Source organism: Alexandromys fortis, unplaced genomic scaffold, assembly GCF_014885135.2.
Source record: "Alexandromys fortis isolate MF-2015 unplaced genomic scaffold, M_Fortis_MF-2015_v1.1 scaffold_62, whole genome shotgun sequence".
Lineage (NCBI taxonomy): Eukaryota > Metazoa > Chordata > Mammalia > Rodentia > Cricetidae > Alexandromys > Alexandromys fortis.
Window position 1 is genome coordinate 737,198 of NW_026067942.1, and position 20,424 is coordinate 757,621.

Here is a 20,424-nt window from a genome sequence, read left to right on the forward strand (position 1 = left end):
CACACCACATGCTGAAAAGTACTCACTGCCCCTTGCTAAGCCTCCTGCTCTATATTCAGGTCTGTCCTGAGATTCTGGACAAACAAATAACTTATATTTTTAAAACAAAAAAAAAATCAACTCTAGAATTAGAGAATAACAGAAACCAAACATGTATGTATTAATACAATATACATATATATATTAATACTATATTAATACAATATACATATGTTTTTTGAGAGATCAAGTTGTATGTACCAATTGTATATAATGTTGTCAGTTAAAAAGTTAATTGAATTTTAGAATAAATTTAATAAAGTACATTAACAAAGGCCTTCCACCTGAACACATCAAAGTTCGAGTGCACAGCACGGCTGTCACAAACAGAAGCTCCCTCGTGCCATCCATGCTTTTCACGGACCAGCAACTCAACACTCAGGCAGTAAACTAGAGGGTCCCCAAGCCTGTGCAGAGCTGAGTTACACAGTCCATGTCTCAGGAAACCCAGGCATGGGAATGCAGTTCCGCAGTAGAGTATTTGCTTCCCACCAAAAACCCTACCCTTCCTAGAAGCAGCCACACACTGGACAGGTCTGGTCACTGGATCCGCATTAAAGTGGGACCTGGGCAACCACTGAGAGCAACGCTACCACCTTAAATGTCTTTGTGATCACCACTCCTCCATTAGCGACTTAAGTTTCATCTGTGTGTGATGCTGGGATTTGAACCACTGACCTCATGAGTTCTAGGCAAGGGCTTTAACACTGAGCTATAACCCAGCCCTGTCTTCTGTGGTATGTCATTACATTTCTTGATGAACAGCTAAGCTGGACATCTTACATGCATATCTTTGTACAGAATTCATTAGTCTTCTTTAATAAATATTTAGAAGTGGAATTTTTTATAACAACTAATGAGAGCATGAGGACTTAAAACAAGATCATGCTTTCAAATATTTTAAAAGGATTTCTTAAGAATTTCTCTGTAATATTATTATGTTCTTTGGGGTGGGATCTAATTTTTTTCTTGCAAATTCAAGAATTCTCTTTATTTTACTATACTTGAACACACAGTTGACTTATGACCTAAAGAGCAGTATAAATTACTGTTGATAAAAGTGGGTGAAGCCACTTATCACCACGTAATCTATGTTTCATTTTAATGCTGTATTTCACAGAGCAATAAGTCAGACCATAATAAAACTTTGTACTTGACTCAAAGGCCTTATCTGACACATTTCATATTCCTGCTTCAGTTTTCCATGAGGGAAAACCCAGGCAGTGCGAGTAGCTCCCAGAGCAGCCAATCACCGAGCTCTGCTCTCAGTGGCCTGGGACATATTTAGCCAAGGAAGGAGGCAGCACCGAGGGTTTCCAGGTAAGAGGAGCCACTGCTGCCATCTCACTCTTGTGTTCTCTCTGTAAGAAAAGGACAAGCAGGACAAGACCCCTGGGAGCTCCTGAAGAGGAGGTAAGAGGCTGAGTGTTCCCGCCTGTTTACTCAGCGTGACTGAGAGCAGATGGGGCTACAGAAGGAAGAGCCTGTGTTCCATTCAGTGCTGCCCTCAGCCGCAGAGGCAGTCAGAGGTGATTTAGGATGCTTTCTACTTAACAAACACAAAGTCTACAGGTTTCCAGAAGTCGGCTCCAAGTGGCCTAAGTCAACAGTGTTGGGCGAAAACCCACACCTGAAATAAGGGAAGAAACTGCATCAACAGCTTGTCTTCTCTAGGTCGTCAATGTTTCTAAATTTTATCCATTTCAGTACTTGTTTTTATTAACCGGGGAATAGATTTCCACAACTTTTCTACATTTGAAATATCAAAAACAGAACTACTCTTGAGAAAAAGAAGCAAATAAAAACTATAAATGAAATCAACATGTCAGCTTTCAAGTTCAGAGTCTGAAGCCTGCCAGTCTTTAAGCTTATTTAGAACATGAATAAACCTACGTTTTCTTTTGCAAAACAAGCATGTTTAGAGGTAACATGAAGACGCTTGCCAAAGGCACAGGAGATCCAGGCGTGGCACCACTCACCCCGGGTCCCAGTTCAGGAAGCTGAAGCAGGACTACAAGGTGAGGCTCGATCTTGTCTCTCATCAGGAGGAGGCAGAGGACTTGGGGTGTAGCTCCACAGTCTACTGTAGAATGCTTGGCTGGCATACACCAAACTCCAGGTTCAGTCCTCAAAACCATACACACTAACTACATGTTTTAAAACAAAAGGAATCCTCCGACAAACATGATGGAGTTATCACATGTAACAGCAACTCCATGTGGACTGTGTACAGATTTCCAGTGGAGATGCTGTTACTTTTGATGGCTACCAGCTCGCGACAAATGTGGGAAAAGGAGGATGGAAATTTCTGGGTACTTGAATTTATTTGATTAAAAAAGAAAAATGATAGCCTGCCTTCTATTTTTTAATAAATTACAAGAATATAGAATATAAATGTTTTAAAATTCAAGTGCTATGTCACCAGAAGGACCCCGCCATGGAAGACAGTGAAAGTTCTCATCGTCAACTGGTGTACAGGAAAATGACCTATGAATTGACAGACAGTATGGCTGAGTATGTCTGTCATTCTGTAGGCCAATATTCTGTATGTCTCCGCTACTTACAAACCAGCAATCAACTGACACCTTCAGACAATTCTGCCTCAGATCATGGGAGAGTCTGTAACATAGTAGGAAAACGTTGCTGACAAAATAAAATGGAGACAATGCCAGTGTGGACGTGTCTCTGTGTGTCTATTTCATTTAACTTACTGTTCAATCTAGCTACAGTTTTACTCTGAAAACAATAGTCAGCTCCACCAGTTTACTGAAGTCTGGGGACACAGCTCAGTGGTAGAGTGTATGTTTAACATCTGAGAGGGCCCAGGTTCAACCAGTCCCTTTCACCCAAAACAAGCAAAACTTGTTCTACTTTTTCATTTTAATAATATATATCCAATCCATCTTAATCACATCACAGCAACGCCCTAAATCTTGCATTCTACTAACGAAAGACTGAGAAACAACGGTGGCTTTTAAGTTTACTTGTGTGAATTTATCTCGACTATGATCACTTTCATTCTCAACAGATGTATTAAGACAGTGGAATAGAACTGACCAAACTCTAAGTTCTATAAGAACTACACAGCAACAATACTTGAGCAGAGTCAAGTTAACTCTAACCTTTAAACAATAATCAGTCTTGCAATCTAGCCTTTAGTTGCTTATCCTGAAATATTCCTGCCCACTTAGGCATTTCCTTAATATGTTATTCAAGACTCCTTACAGTCTGTCCCAGCCAGTCCTCAGAGAGGGACTGCCTTCCTAGCCCTCTCCCAACCCTGGAGCAGGTGTGGTTTCTGTACACGTGTCCTGTGGGCTGCCCTCCCTGGATGGCTGCAGAGCACTCTTCCCACGGTCAGCTGAAGTGCCACCTCCTCTGTGAATGAAGGTGGCGAGCAAATATTCCTACAGTGTCCAAGACAGCTCTTGTTCTCTTTGAACCAAGTTCCACAGGGTATGGGATCAAAGTGAAAAAGAACATGCACACAAAGATAGCTACACTATCATAAAAAGGAAAAGCAAACTGCCAGGGCTTAGAGTCTAGCTCGGCTATAGAGCCCATGCAGGACCTTGATACAAAAATTCCCACCACAAAATTATTAGAAATAGCAACAAGCCTACCCCTTATATGATCATATATGACTTTTTAAAAAGCAACTTAAACAACCATATTTTCAAACTTCTAAAATAGGTGCATTCATTAAGGACAAACAATCGTAGTACCCATGAAAAGCAGACCATCACGAAAAGCAGAACCCCAGGGAAGGGCTGCCCAGCCTGTGCCCATCACTGTTACCTCTGTCCCTCAAACTCATCACTAGATCCCAACTAAGGAAACACTTAGCCAATGTCACTGATGCTATAGCATAACTTAGTAAAATCTCACTAACCAAATTAAAATTAAGCCAAAGCATTCTAAGAAAATAAAAACCTAAAATAAATTCCTAATAGAAATGATTAACATTCCTCTTTCTACCTCTGTTAAAACAGCAACAAGTAGTTGGGCATGGAGGAGCAGACCGAATCCCAGCACACACTCACACTCACACACATGGGGCCAGGGAGGGCACACACAGAACAGCAACAATCAATTGCTGAGAGCTAGGACAGCGTAATAATTACTTCATCAGTTCATTAAAATAGGGACTACATTAGCCTGCTGACCGCCTAGTTCTCTCTCTTTCTGTAGCCTTTCCACTCCTGGCCTTAATTTATAACCCATCCCAGTCCTCCTGACTACAGGACCCCTCGGTCCAGCAATGCTACGACTGCAGCACAGGGAGGGTGAGGCAGGACAATGGCTGAGTTCGAGACTGCATCTGGCGAGACAGAAAGAGATAAAATGAAGCTGGTGGCTTATACCTATAATCCAGCTGTTTAGAAGGCCAAAGAAGCACACTTACTTGGACCCGGGCGTTTAAGGGCAGCCTGGACTTTATAGTCAAAAGCCATCTCAGAACCAGTGACGTATGAACACTAACAAGAAATTCTTAGTTTTCTTTTTCAAGACAGGGTTTTTCTGTGTAGCTTTGGTGCCTGTCCCAGAACTAGCTCTTTAGACCAGGCTGGCCTCGAACTCACAGAAATCCACCTGCCTCTGCCTCCCAAGTGCTGGGATTAAAGGCGTGCGCCACCACTGTCTGGCTAACTAACAAGGAATTCTAATGATCCGCACTACTTGTTCAAGAAAATGTTAACTCACTTTAAGCAATAAACAACAAAAAAGAATTACCTGTTGATCAAATATTCATCTTTTGTCTTATGATGAAACACAGGGATTGGAACCCCCCAAGCTCGTTGCCGTGATATACACCAGTATGGCCGCTTGTCCAGCATGTCAATCATGCTATTCAATGCCGCTCCGGGAATAAACTTCACTGCTTTTAACAACTCCTGCAATTCATTCATCATCAGGTCAAGTGGGAGAAGCAGAACTGTCCTGACTTTTCCTAACACAGTTTTTCATTCTGAATGTGTGTAGTCATTCACATCCCTCCCACTCCCACCACAGGCCAAAAACAGAAAAGCAAAGACTACACAGTGTGGCCACAAAAACAGATTTTACCACTGTCAGGAGCAGGCAGATGGACATATGGATAAACACATGGCTAGAATCCCCACACTTAGAAAGCTAAGACAGGATGCCTGCCACAATTTCAAGGCTAGCCTGGCCTACATAGTGAGTTCCTGCCAGCAAGAGGTACATAATAAGGGTTCCCCCCAAAAAACCATGCAAATAAGCAAATAACAACAAAAATCGACTTATCCTTTATGGGAATGAAAAGTAAAAGCACTACATGTCACGTGCCCACTTTACACAAGGAGAGGAAGTATAAACCTCTGCGGCAGCTCTGTCAAGGACCCTAACTACCAAGCCGACGGATGGGCTGGCCAGTTCCATCAGATACTTCAGCTGCCAGGCACAGTACCTGTGCGTTCACCCTGGCTAATAAACACGCATGGATGCATGTGAAAACAGACAAGTGAACTAAATCAAAGAGCTTGAAAACCTGCTAGATATTTGCAACACCAATTATAAAATTAGTTAATTTACAGCAACATTTAAGAAAAATTGTGTGCGTGTGTGCATTAGTGCATATGCCTTAGGGTTACGGGCAGCTGTGAGAAGACTGAAGCGGGTGCTGGGAACCACACCCAGGCTCTCTACAGGGCAGCAAGTGCTTTAAATCACTGAGCCATCCCTCTACCCCACAACAAATTTTTAAATGAACTGAAATTTTGTTTTGTTTCCTTCTTTTTAGCAGTCTTAATTTCAAGGCAACAAAGGACACAAAAATTTCACAAAATATGTATCATGAGGGAGAGTGGCAGACATTGGCCACGGAAACCGACCGGCTCGCTTCGGCAGGCGTTACTGCCTGAACTGGATGAAGAGTCATCAAACTGAGGTCTGAGGAGGTCACGCAACTCTTAGGACACTAGACACAAAGTGACCAGATGAGTCACTTACGCTCTTTAAACCTTATTTTTACACATGTAGAACAAAAGAATCAGGTATGGGATCTTTTCATGCCTAAAAGTATACAATTTTAGGAAAACAAGCCATAAATCACAATCAATAAATCATAAATCCTCTTATGCAGCCCCCATCCCAACCCAACACACACCTCATGCACACCACACCCACCTTTTTACTGTGGGAATAATCAGCCCAACCCTCGTAGCAAGAGGCCTTTCCTACCTTGGCTGTAGCCTTGATATCTGTAATGTTTATAAACCACTGCTTGCTGGCCCGAATCACCACGGGCTTCTTAGTTCTCCAGTCACAGGGATAGCTGTGTACCACTTTCTCTTCTTTCAACAAATTCTTTGCAGTCTGAAGCATCTTTATAACTTAAAAAAAAGTTCCCATTAGACAGAACTTAAAAGTATTCCGAAAAAGTTCACAGACCCTGAGGCTTTTGGGAGGAACTGGACCTAGATAGAGGCACCAATGAAAGTGGCTCTTCCCCGGTGTGGAAGGGAAGGAGACACCAAAGAAAGGGGCCTGTCCCAGTGTGGAAGAGACAGAGACATTGAATCAAACTGCTCCCTCCTAAATCCCTAAGGACAGAAGGCCTCCAGCTGATCAGCTGTTTGTGAAGAGGCTTCCGGAAAGAGCAGGGAATGTCTAACTCACAAGCAACACCCACCCCAACCTTGATTTCTATCCCTTCACAGAAGCAATATGCCGATGATCTCTGTAACACCTCCCCAACAAAAACCATGACTTCAGTGACTGGCTATATCTGCAGAAACTAAAACAGAACTGAAAAAGACAGTAGGTCCTACAGTTCCTTTTCAACCATATGGCTAACCAAAAGGTTCATTATGACTAGAAGCGTGGGCACTGACTAAGCAGGGGAGGGGTCCTGCTGTTGGTCCCTAACAGAAACATCCTGGGCTACCAGCAGATGACACCTACCCGCATCTGTTCCCTCTTCAAGTACAGCCTTGTTCTCGAGTTCAGGGCCTGCAGCATCAGTGAACACTCCACTTTCATCCACTAAACAGTCCTGCAACAAACCACTTGACAGAGTTAATGCACCGAGACACTTCACCTTATGCCGATCCATGGTAAAACAATAGTCAAAGCACCTCAATACAGAGTCCACCTTTTCTCTACTTAAAAACCTGAGTATTTATTCCTCAGTCAATAGAGATTCCTGAATTTTATATATTTAAATGACCAAATGTATTGCTAAAGCACAAGTATGCTGAAACACTTTTAACAGCTCTCTCATTTTTAGGTCACTGGCCAAGAATCGAACGCCTGCACCCTTCTTAACTAAATGGAAAAGTTGCTAACTAAAGTGTGTAAAACAAGCATAGGAGTTTAGAAAGGGCAAAGTGTAGCCATTCCCTCCAAGTGCTTAATGAAATCTACTTGCCATTGTTCAGGGCGTGGGAACAATGTGTAGATGTGACTCAGCACTGAACAGGTATCCTGGTTTGGTTCAAGACAACTGTGGGAAAAATGTGAACCGCAGGAAAGCAACAGGCAAGCAGAGCCAATGCATCAACTATTCAGCTTCCGAGTACAAATAAGAACCAGGCCTAGGCTACACCATAGGTGACTAAATGTGCGCAAGCAGTGTGTTTTGAAAAATGTACCTACCTCAATTACAAAATACTTTTTGACTAAAAACTGTTAAGGATCATCTGAGCTGTTGGAAAATGTGCTGGACCATCTGGTGGCTCACAACATCTATAACTCAACTTCCAGGGGATCCAGTGCCCTCTTCTGGCCTCCATGGGTACAAGACATACACATAGCACACAGACACACATGCAGGCAAAAACAAAACAAAACAAAACAAAAAAACAAAACTACACACGTAAGATAAATAAGACTAAGTTTTTAAAAAGTGTGCTGGACTTGATTAACACAGGTTTGCCCCAAACTCTCAATTAGTAAAAACTGCACATCCCTGAAGTACAATAAAGTGATGCACAATTAAGGATGGTCGGTGTATATTTTAAAAGTGGCTTGTGTAATAATGCATGTCTTCAGGTCTAATTCTGTTCTGATTCTGTGATAATTCTGGAAACTTTCTCAATTAGTATGGATTAATAATGTTTCAGGATGTTGCACAAATGTAATCATTTCACAACTTAGCTTTGATGACAACAACTGTTATCACCAAGAAACAAAGATGTTAGGAGTAATCATTTTCATTCTGCAAGGTGAATAATTAAAAAGAGAAATAGTACCATAGGGAGGTTGTGCTGAGACGCTACGCTGTAATCTTCCATACCGTGAGCTGGGGCAGTGTGAACCAATCCTGTTCCTTTGGCCATAGTCACATGAGTAGCAGGTAAAAGAGGAGACTCTTTATTGGGAATTAAAGGGTGACTACAGGTACCACCTTCCAGATCTACACCTGCAGGTCAAGGAAAGCACAAAGAGGAGTTTACATGCAGGGCTAGGCTACAGCTGAGTGGCAGAGCACTCTTTCCGTGTACAATGTCCTGGGATCAAGTCTCATCAAATATTTTTTTTCTCTGTCAGGCAGGATGTCAGAGCCCAAGCTGATCTCAGATTCACCATGTAGCTGGGAATGACCTTAAATACCTAATCCTCTTGCTTCCACCTCTCAGTTGCTAGGATAATAGATGTGCACCGCTAGACTCAGCTAGCATCTTTATTTCCTTGTTCTGGGAATGAAACATGTTAGGCAAGTGCTCTGCCTCTAAGCTACTTAGGTCTCTAACAGGATGAAACAGAGCACAAGACTGGATGCACTCAAAACTGGCCTCCCTCTGAAGTATGATATCCAGAAATCTATAGAATGCAGATGATTACAGCATCCGCTTAGAGCACCACTGTTGGGATAAGCAGCTACACATACTGCCTCACAATAAATACAAATTCTACCAGTTTATCTGTTGTTCTCTTCTACAGCAAACACATAATCAAACGGAGTCCAAGGAAACTTAAGGAGGCCCTGTCTCAGAATGAAAGTAAAAAGGAGCTGGGGCATAACCCAGTGGTAATGCACTTACAGAGCAAGCTCCAGGCTTATAGAACACGCTCCAGGCTTACAGAGCAAGCTCCAGGCTTACAGAGCAAGCTCCAGGCTTACAGAACATGCTCCAGGCTTACAGAGCAAGCTCTAGGTTTATAGAACATGCTCCAGGCTTACTGAGCAATCCCTCAAGAAAAGGGAACAGACTGGGTCCTCTAGCTTACCTAGTACACCATCAAAGACCAGATATCTTAAAAACCCCAGCCAGCCCCTGCCTGCCTCTTACACCTCCCTTTGCATTCTGATAGGTTGTGTGTTCATCCTTCTAATTATCTTACACCTAAATGATGAACTTAAGAGGGTTTTATTCTTTAGCTAAGTGATCATTCCATTTTTAAAATTATGTTTACTATAAGATTATATTTTAGCAAGAAACTCAAAAGATATTATCATCTCTAAGGATCGCAATTTATTTTAAATACCCCAGACCCCCACAGTTATATAAATCAGTCACTGCATTGAAGTCCCAAATTATTACCCATAAAAAATTCTTCTGATAGAAGTACTGCCTTTGACAGTACTCAAGAGACAGAGTTAGGTGGATCTCTGTGAGTTAGGCCAGTCTGGTCATAGTAAGACTCTTCTGTGGGATAATGCCCTTGTACACTTTAAAGATTTGTCACTTGTATTAGCTTAATAAAACACTGATTGGCCAGTAGCCAGTCAGGAAGTATAAATGGAGCGACAAGACTAAGAGAATTCTGGAAGAGGAAAGACAGAGAGTCAGCCAGTAGCCAGATGCAGAGGAAACAAGGTGAGAATGCTTTACTGAGAAAAGGTACCAAGCCATGTGACTAAACACAGACAAGAATTATGGGTTAATTTAAGTTGTAAGAGCTAGCTTGAGAAATAGGCAAAACAGCTTACAATTAATATAAGTCTTTGTGTTTTTCTTTTTTTTTTTTTTTTTTTTTTTGGTTTTTCGAGACAGGGTTTCTCTGTGGTTTTAGAGCCTGTCCTGGAACTAGCTCTTGTAGACCAGGCTGGTCTCGAACTCCCAGAGATCCGCCTGCCTCTGCCTCCCGAGTGCTGGGATTAAAGGCGTGCGCCACCACTGCCCGGCTCTTTGTGTGTTTCTTTGGGAGTGAATGGTTGTGGGACCAGGTGGGACAGAAACTTTTGTCTACAAGATTGTATCTCAAATATACAAACTACATATACCTCTTCATGTCTTCCCCTAGAAACAAAGATGCCACATCTGCTTCAATTCACAGTGGGGAATATCCAAGGAACTACAAAATGCCAACCAATCTAAAATTTTAATGACTGACAGTTGGACATCTATAAATCCTCACCTGAAAATGTTGAAATAACTTCAAATGTTGTTTCCAAGGTAGAAGCAACAGGTGATATTTTATCTTCAGCCAATATGTAGAAGTCCCCAGATGTGGAACACTTGACAAGAGCATACCTGAAGATGAAGTTAGAGGATATCAGCCATGAAGAAAGACAGCTACAGTTAAATGAGATCACGTTAGAGAAGCCGACTTCAAGGCTGGAGAGCAGTTCATGAGAGACTCCAGACTTCACGTTTGCTTCACTTCCCCACAAGTGAAAGGTCCTCAAATGCATTATCTATTCTTGAGTATAGGAACTAAATGATAATGCACTGGATTTTAAAGGGGTCATGAGAGTGAAACAAATTTAATATGAATCTTATTTGTGGGTAAAATAAAAAGATACAACCAACTACCTACTTTGCTTCTGACATATAGCAAACAGCCTGATTGGCAGGAATTGTCCACGGCTGGGTGGTCCAGATTACAAAGCTAACGGGGGACGAGCCATCTGTGGGAGTCAAGTTGTAAATATGTTAGCAGCCATAATAATTCTATAACATTAACAAACTCGAACTCTGGGTAAACCTACCTGTAAGAGATGCCAACTTAGGAGGAGGTTTCAAGAGAGGGAATCTTACATATATCGACCGGCTAACATGCTCAGGATTGTACTCAAGTTCTGCTTCAGCCAGCGCGGTCCTAAGATTTTAAAGGATCATACATAAACATGCGTAAGTTTCACAAGTGGTTCCAGCCTTTAAATTACCGAAGAATACATACATACCTTGATGAGGGAGACCAAAATACTGGCTTGTAAGATCGATAAACCAAGCCCTAGAAAAGACAAAGATCAGATATTTTTGCGGGTTGGTTTCTGTCAACTTGACACAAATCTGGAAAGAGGGAACATTGAGAAAATGCCTCCTCCAGAGTGGCCTGCAGGTAAGTCTATAAAGCACTTTCTTGATTAACAGTTGATGCAGAGGGGCCCAGTCCACTGTGGAGAGCACCACTCCAGAGCAGGCAGTCCTAGGGTTTATAATAAAAAAGCAAAGCAAGCCTCAGGGAACCAGACAGTAAGCAGCACTCCCCCATGGCCTCTGCTTCAGTTCCTGCCACCAGGTTCCTGCCTTAGATTCCCTCAATGGACTGTGGCAGAGACAAGTAAGCCAAAGAAACCCTTTCCTCCTCAAGGTGTCTCTGCTCACCGAGTTTCCTCACAGCAAGGACACTAACTAGGACAATACTGAGGCTGAGACTGTTGTGACACGTACTTTAGTACACTGGGAAGGAAAAAATTACTTCGTTACCTTATCATACATTTGGTAAAATGTTCTCAGCTGCTTGGCTTCATATTTTCCATCAAATGTATAGTAGCAGTTATTCCAATCTGCCATCACCCCCCAACGAGCAAACGCTGATTTCTGCTTTTCAATTGCGGCTTTAGCAAATGATCTAGCTAGAAAAGACAAGGCAGGGGAAAGAGAAAGCCTGTGAGAAAACCCAGTCTGGCCTACACTCACTATTTAGCCCAGAGTGACCTCAAACACAGCAATCCCCCTGCCTCAAACTAAGTGATAGGATTATGATATAGTCACCAGGCTGACTTTTTATATTCTTAAACATGGTTTATTACATGCTTCTCTCCAAGAAGGTTTTATGCATGGTTAAACAGAAGAACTCTTGTTTCCCCAGGCTGGCCTCCCACTCACTCTGCAGCAGTTTCTGATGCTCTAAAGCTGGGAGGACAGGAAATGCTATAACTTCCAGTCCCTGCAGGGCTGGTCATCGACCACAGGGCCTCATGCATGGCAGACACACAGTCTTCCTACTGAGCTACATGCCCAGTCCTAGGAAAACGCTTAGCAGAAAGATTATTTGAAAACATTTAAAACATAGGACAATTCTTTGTTTAATTAACTCAAATTTTGCTGGGCAGTGGTAGCTCATGCCTTTAATTTCAGCACTCTGGAGATAGAGGCAAGTGGATCTCTGTGAGTCTGAGGTCAGCCCAGTCCACAAATTGAGTTCCAGGACAGCCAGGGTTGTCACACAGAGAAACCCTGTCTCAAAAACAAACCAAAAAAATAAATAAATAAAAACTGGAAAATATTACACATTATTCCTTATAATATATACTAATAGTTGCTGTGGGATGCTTTTGTACCCTGTAAAGATTTGTCCCTTATATTGGTTTAATAAAATGCTGATTGGCCAGTAGCCACACAGAAAGTATAGGCGGAGCAACCAGACTAGGAGAATTCTGGGAAGAAGAAAGGCTCAATCTGCAGTCACCAGCCAGACACAGAGGAAGCAAGATGAGAATGCCTCACTGATAAAAGGTACCAAGTCATGTGGCCAAATAAAGATAAGAATTATGGGTTAATTTAAATTGTTAGAGTTAGTTAATAATGAGCATGAGCTAATAGGCCAAACAGTTTATAATTAATATAAGCCTCTGTGTGATTCTTTGAGACTGAATAGCTGTGGGACCGGGTGGGACAGAAACTTCTGTCTACAAATAGTAGTAGTATTATACTGTGTGTATGTGTATGTGTGCGCGCGTGCATGCATGCATGTGCATGCACAGGCATAGGCCACTTTCTGGTTGGGTTTTCACCATGGGATCTGGAACCAAACACAGGGGTCAGCCATTTGCAAGTGCCTTTTCCTGCTGAGCCATCTCACTAGTCTTCCTCATTATGTCTTAATTTAAGAAATGGCCAGAGAATAATACTCATTCATAATCAACTCCCAAAATTATTCAGAATATTAATTCTAAGGCCATGTGAATGTGTTCCAGAAGGAAGTAAAGAACCTTCATATGTCTGATACCTTTATAGCTGATACAGCAGTCTGATAAACAAGGAAAAGAAAGCCCCTCTGGCCATACCTACCAAAAGAAAGACTCAAACAAGGGACTAATTTAACTCAAAGGGGTCTTGGTAGTTGTTCTGAGTGTTTGTTTGGTTTTTGTTTTAAGTCCATGCTGACTTCAAATTCATGATCCTACTGCCTAAGAGCCTTGCATGCTGAGTTTACAGGCTTGCACTACAACTCCAAAATTTTAAATCCATGTATTTTAGGATTTTTGTTTTGTTCCTAATTTTAACCAACAAGTGCCACCCAACAAGGGTTAAAACAGCAACTCAATAATGATAAAAAAAAAAACAAACACTAAACTGAAAACACAGTTGCAAAAACACACTCCAAATTGTTCCTTCAACTTCCAAAGAGAAATTCTTACAATGTCAAAAAAAAAAAAAAAAAAAAAGAGGCCCAAGGATGGAACTAAGAGTGTGAGGTAAACGGGGTAAACACAAAGGTCCTTGTCTCCATAAAACAAACCCCACACTGTGTCTGATGCGAAGTAGTAAGCACTCTACAGGTCTCACTGCAACCAAAACAGAGCGAGGTTCCTTTGGCAGATGCTGTGGATAAACTTTTTGTACACTGTGCCAAGGAGCCTTCTGATTGGCTTAATGAAGAGTCGAAGGGCCAATAACCAGACAGGAGAGAATAGGTGGGACGTCCGGGGACAGAGAACTCAGGGTTAGAATCTAGGTGTGCAGGAGATGCCAGCAAGAGATGGAAGAAGTCAGACATACAGAATGGAGGAGAGGTAAAGAGCCATGTGGATGTGGCAGGATGTATATGGAAACAGGTTAATTTAAGTTATAAGAGCTATTTGGGGACAAGCCTAAGCTAAAGGCAAAGCTTTCATAATTAATAAGAAGTCTCAGCCAGGTGGTGGTGGTGCACGCCTTTAATCCCAGCACTTGGGAGGCAGAGGCAGGTGGATCTCTGTGAGTTCAAGACCAGCCTGGTCTACATGAGCTAGTTCCAGGACAGGCTCCAAAACCACAGAGAAACCCTGTCTCGAAAAAAAAAAAAAAAAAAAGTCTCACTATCATTATTTGGCTGATAGTCCACAGAAAGTCTGACAAGAAAGACCTGCTACAAGCAGAGCCCTGGTTTTATAAGAGGCTGAGCAATCATAGTATCAGTTTAAAATAAAAATGGAGTTACCTTTCTTTCTGATTTCCATGGCTGGAAGAGTCTGAGCATTTACACCAAGCTCTGATAACACTTTTGTCTCAATGGGCAACCCATGGCAATCCCAGCCAGGCACAAAATGCACTTTGGAGCCTCTCATCATATGGTAACGGTTGGCAATGTCTTTCAAAATCTGCAGGGATGAAAGTGTAATCACCATCCAGAACACATACCGCTCATAATCTGACTCTTTTTAAAAAATACCATTTGAAAGCATAAAGTCTGATTTAAAGCATTTCTATAAAATAACTAATAGATGTGCAATATTTACACAGAAATAACAAAGACTTGAATTCCACAATACTAATACTATCAAGGGGAAAAATCAAACAACAGAATTACACATGAAAATCCATCATGTCCCATATTTCATTATCTATCAAGTTGAGAGAAGGGTGTCAGCCCATTCTACTGTTTAAAGAAATACTTCTGGCCAGGCAGTGGTGGCGCAAGCCTTAACCAATCACAGCTTCTACAAAGGCCATGGGCTAAAGCAGGAGGACCCCAAGTTCATGGCCTGCCTGAGCTAGAGTGTCAGCAAGGCTAGCCTACACAAATGTGTGAGACCTTGTCTCAAAACAAGAAAATAAGGACACAGCAGGTGGCTCAGCACTAGAGTACTTCTCTAGCATGCACACAGCCCAGGAGTTCAATCCCAGTTCGGATAAGAGTGTGTGTGAGTGTGTGTGTGTGTGTGTGTGTGTCTGTGTGTGAGAGAGAGAGAGGGAGGGAGGGAGGGAGAGAGAGAGAGAGAGAGAGAGAGATCCCACACTCCCGAGCATGATGGTCATGTGGTCATGGACTCACCCTCTGAGACTGGAAGCCCCAGTAAACTCTCTTTTACAGTTGTTCTCGCCATGGCGTTTTTGTCACAGCAATAGAAAAGTAACTAGGACCGTGTCTTTCATTTTCCTATCTCAGTATTCTTACTCTGAGCCAAAAATTGTTTCAGGTACCGAGGAGACAGCAGTAAACAAGGAAGACAAGTCCCATTTTCCAGTGGAAAATGAAATTATATCTTTATGTCCACTCACTAGAAGGCAAAAGTCAGGTTAAAGGGCTACAAAATATTTTTGGAGCTGGGTGGTCTTACTTCAGTTGGTCCGAGTTTAGACTTCACAACAGAGAATGTAAGTCCTTTTTGTCACCGAGGAAATACACACGAGACAGGGGAAAGGAGGCGAGCCCACACTCCCTGAGGAACAAGACCAAATCCCCATGATTCCCCATGCTGCTGACAGAGCTCCAGGCAGGCAGGGAGGAGGCAGTTTTGCATTCTTGGAACCAGTCATGTACTCCTGAACCACAGGGCACTGACTCCTGTCTTTCCGGCTCCACGGTGGAAGGGAAGAATTCCCTCAAGCTGTTCTCTGTCTTCCATGTACAGACAGTGGTACATCTACCCTCCCACACGCAAATAAGTCAATATATTTTAAAATACAAGTAGGCACAATTTTAAGTACAATGAGCTTATCGAATCTGTGGACTACTGGGCATAGTGGGGCACATATATAATAGAAATATTCTGAGGCAGAGAAGGATCATGAGTATGAGGACAGCTCAAGCTACTCGAGAGATTTTTTTCTCAAAAAAAAAAAAAGAACATAGTTAAAACAGTGTCAGTGGACAAGATACAGCATGAATATAGTTCATCTGTCAGAAATTTAGGTGTAATATAACAAAAAGCTGAAAGGAAACACACAAACTACATCGGGATGCAGCTCCCTGGTAGAGTACTTACCTAGCACAAACAAGGCCCTGAGTTTCATCTCCAGCACCACAACAAATAAATAAGCTCATTAATAATTCATTTATCCATTATTAGTAATTCATTTATTTGCATAGGCCAATGCAACTTTACATAACTATCACACAAATAGAATATGCTCTTTTGCAGAATAGTTACTTTCAAGTTCTTTTTTTAAAAAAGATTTATTTATTTATTATGTATACAGTGCTCTGTCTGCATGTATGCCTGCAGGCCAGAGAAAGAGAGCACCCATTATAATGGCGGTGAGCCACCATGTGGTTCCTGGAAATTGAACTCAGGACCTCTGGAAGAGCAGCCAGTGCTCTTAGCCTCTGAGCCATCTCTCCAGCCCCTACTGGCAAGTTTTATAACCTGAATTATAATTACCTTGTTTAAGGCATGCCCAACATGAGGGTCACCATTTGCATAAGGAGGTCCATCATGAAGACAAAATTCCGTCTTTACTTTTCTTTCTCTTTGCCAGGAATAAAGCTCTGAAAACCCACATTTCTGTTTAAAAAATATATATGTTTACATATCACATAAATACATGCTATGGAATCTTATCGATCCTCAGATACTATTGATTCCATTCCAACCCATTCAACTCAGAAATGTAACTGGAAACATTTCTGGAAGGAACCGGTATTGAACATTTTCAGTACTCTTCCCGCCCCCAATAATCCTTCAGATTCTAGATGACAGAGGGGCTCTAAATTCTTGGCAAGTCTCTCAGCATCCACTGCCTCAATCCAGCCCTGAGACCTGTCCATCCCCATCCCCCCCACTACCACCACCCAAAATAAAACTGGTAACTTATCCTTGCTATTCTTTGGCATCAATACTTCCCTAAATCCAAAGACTATTCAGGCCAACTCTACTCACTCAAGTAGTATTCCTGGTTAATAGGGATATTTTAAAGACTGTAATGTTATAGACACTAACATGTGAGACTCAATGACAAAACTGAGTATGATCTAGGAGAGATATATACATATATATAGGAGATACATAGGTGTACATGTGTGTGTGTGTATACACGCTATGATATATGACATAACACAGTCTACAAAAGGGACTCAGAGAATGACTACTGTTTTGTCCTGCAAAGGAGGCATCATTCCAGCGAAAGGCCTAAACATGTTACTGAGGTGGGCTTCAACTTCCCTTCTTTGCTAACACTTGAATTATTTTTTCATGACGTAGGTTTATTTTTAATTATTTGGGTCATGCATGTTGAGCGCAGATGCCGGCGGAGGTCAGAGGCACTGGCTCTCCTGGAGCTGGAGTCAACAGGTGGTTGTGAACTGCCAGACTTGTGGGCTGGGAACCGAACTCAGATCCTCAGCAAGAGCAGCAAGCGCTCTTAGGCGCTGAACCATCTCTCCAGCCCAGACCTGCATTTTTATTTACACGCTGGTTACTTTCTGATAAATGACTGGAGAGTGTGCAAAGCCGACGACTCGCTTGGTGCCAAAATCGGAACGCGCGCTGCCTGGCCCTGGGCTCTGCTTAGGGGGCCCGCGTGGGAACCCCAGCAGCCCGGAGGGTTCCGTAGAGCTGGCCCAGCACCCCGCCCTGCCCGGGTGGCCGCGCCCGGTACCTGCTGGATCTCCAGCTCCATGTCGGGCTGCTGGCGGCCCAGCAGCTTCATGGGGAAGGCGGTCTGCGGAAGCAGCACCGTGTCGCGGTATCTGCCGCTGTTCGGGCTGCTCTGAGGGCTCTCCGCCCCTGCCACCGACCGCACCACCAGTCTCCGATACCCCAGGCGGTCGGGAAAGCGGGCCGCCCTCCAGAAGCTGCCGGCGGCGGCCAGCGCCGCCGCCCCGGGCCCCTGAGGGCACAGCCCCCAACGCATGGTGGGCGAGCAGGGGACGCCTCGGCGCGGGGCGCGCGGCAGCCCGGGATCTAAATGCTGGAACCCCCGGAAAACTCAGCCGCGTAGGACTGCGCACGCGCGCGGGGCGGAAGGGGCGGGGCCTTCCGGGTTGGAGGTCGGCGCCACTCCTGGTCCTCCCCCCAGGTCAAGCAAGGGTAGAGAAGTTGTGGGCCGCGGTCGTTTAGCTCTCTCTGGTCAGAGACTTTAGTTAAGCAACTTGTCCAGCGTCGTAAACATAACTAGTAGCAGGACTAAAACCGTGCAGTGGTGGCGCAGGCATAAAATCCCAGCATTCGGGAAACAGAGTTCAGGGGATCTACCAGTTCGAGGGCAGCATGGTTTATCGTAGAGTTCCAAGACAGCCAGGGCTACACATGTTACACAGCTGTTATTTTGCCATTCCTTCACTACACTTAAAAAAAAAAAAAAGTATAAAAGTTGGTACAAGTTAAGATAAAGTAGAAAAAAGGCAAAAGGTAAGCATTAACAAAAAAAAGCCAACGAATGTAAAAAAAGATGCTCAGTTTTGGGAGCAAAGAAGACACGTTCATCTCATAGAACAAACATAAAGAAGTTTGCTAGCAAGTGTTGGGAGAGTGGGAAAGGAGACTGCTGGATGTAGTGTTCCGTGTGTGATGCCTTTTCCTATTTCCATGTGTATGTGTGGTAGTGTGTGTATGCATGTTTGCATGCGTGGATTCACATGTGTGTGGGTGTGTTTGCACGTACATCCTAGATTGAGGTTAGGAGTCATCTTCCATATCTCTTCCACCATACTCACAGAGTTAGGGTCTTTAATCAAAGCCAGAAATCACCCATATGGTTAGTCTCACTAACCAGATGGCTCTGGGGAGGCCAGGCTTCTCCAGCTGGACTTATACCCAGAATTTAAGTGGTTTGTGAGTCCTCGTGTTTGCATCGCCTTGGGATGCACTTCATCTCTGAACGGCGCTTTCCCATCTGGGAGCCTTACTGATGGCTGTCATCTCACTGCAGCGGGAAAATGCATACGCTGGGACTCCCCACCCCTGACACCACACACACACACACACACACACACACACACACACCCCTCTACAGAACAACTTGCTTCATTCATTCAACTCTGCTGTTTCCTGGGAAACCCTAGGAGAAGGTACAATGCAGAGTGCGCCTGTGGACCCTGCATTTCGCTGACTGAGCTATATGCATGAGATAGATTTTATTTGTGCTTATTTATGGCGATTATTTGACAATTACAATGTATTTAGAAAAAACAACGTATGAGGGGCTTTTTGTTGTTGTTTTTGCTTTTCGAGACAGGGCATCTCTGTGTAACAGCTCTGGCTGTCCTGGACCTTGCTTTGTAGACCAGGCTGGCCTTGAATGCAAATGCCTCAGTGTATGGTTATATATATATTGGTTTTTCGAGACAGGGTTTCTCTGTTGCTTTGGAGCCTGTCCTGGAACTAACTCTTGTAGACCAGGCTGGTCTCGAACTCACAGAGATCCGCCTGCCTCTGCCTCCCGAGTGCTGGGATTAAAGGCGTGCGCCACCACCGCCCGGCTATTGTGGATACTTTTGCCACACACAAAAGGCATGTCTGTGAAGAAGCAGCTGCCATATGCTCTCGCTGCCATGGAAACACCTAACTCCATGTCTTCCCTGCAATGATGAACTCTGTCTCAAACCATGGACCAAAATAGCCCTTCCTCCCCCTAAAGTGTTCCTTGTCAGATTCTTGGTCCCAGCAAGGAAGTAAGTAACTAATATCCCATTGTACTCCGGCACCTGAGGGCTTTTTGTTTTGTTTTATTATTTTTCATGTCCTTATTTTAACTGTGAGAACAATAACACTTATGAATGACTAAAATGAAAATAACTACAGATGGGCCCTGCCAAAATTCACATTTTGTGTTTCCCCAAGGTTTATGTTAAGATTCTAAGCCACAGTGGTGGTATTTAGAGATGGGGGGTCTCTCAAGAGTGGTTAGATCGGGGGCAGTCCTCAGCAGTGGAGAAGGTCCCAGAGAGCTGTGTGCCCTTCATCCTATGACAAGGAGAATGTACCATCTATGACCAGAAGATAGACCCCTATCAGACAGTGACTCTGCCAATGCCTTGCATGACCTTGGACCTCCCAGCCTCCAGAATGCCTTGAAATAAATTACTGTTGTTCATAAACCACACACAAAAAGGCATGTCTAAATTCACAGAGTAAATGAAATAAAGTTTAAGTCTTTTCCAACCACAGCTATATGCAAATGGTATATGTTGACATTTCTCGCCGGTGAAAATAGGGGTGTGTTATGGCTTGCTCATGCCTGTTATCCCAGTATATAAGCTGAGGTAGGATTGCCATGAGTTCGAGGCCAGCCTAAGTGAGACCCTGACTCACTCTCTCTCTCT

General features: G+C 43.3%; 1 protein-coding gene across 1 annotated transcript in view; it reads right to left on the bottom strand.

The window, feature by feature from the left end:
• Iars2 (isoleucyl-tRNA synthetase 2, mitochondrial) overlaps positions 1–18,115 on the bottom strand; it is a 37,809-nt gene extending 19,694 nt beyond the window's left edge. The window contains exons 1-12 of the mRNA XM_050148137.1: positions 17,760–18,115; positions 16,544–16,666; positions 14,380–14,539; positions 11,661–11,809; positions 11,135–11,184; positions 10,940–11,049; positions 10,768–10,858; positions 10,366–10,481; positions 8,256–8,425; positions 6,967–7,057; positions 6,244–6,395; positions 4,774–4,934 (exon numbers count right to left, since the gene is read on the bottom strand). Of these exons, the coding sequence (XP_050004094.1) occupies positions 4,774–4,934; positions 6,244–6,395; positions 6,967–7,057; positions 8,256–8,425; positions 10,366–10,481; positions 10,768–10,858; positions 10,940–11,049; positions 11,135–11,184; positions 11,661–11,809; positions 14,380–14,539; positions 16,544–16,666; positions 17,760–18,014 (1,628 nt within the window). The 5' untranslated portion in view covers positions 18,015–18,115. The remainder of the gene's footprint in view (positions 1–4,773; positions 4,935–6,243; positions 6,396–6,966; positions 7,058–8,255; positions 8,426–10,365; positions 10,482–10,767; positions 10,859–10,939; positions 11,050–11,134; positions 11,185–11,660; positions 11,810–14,379; positions 14,540–16,543; positions 16,667–17,759) is intronic.
• Positions 18,116–20,424: the final 2,309 nt, after the last annotated feature.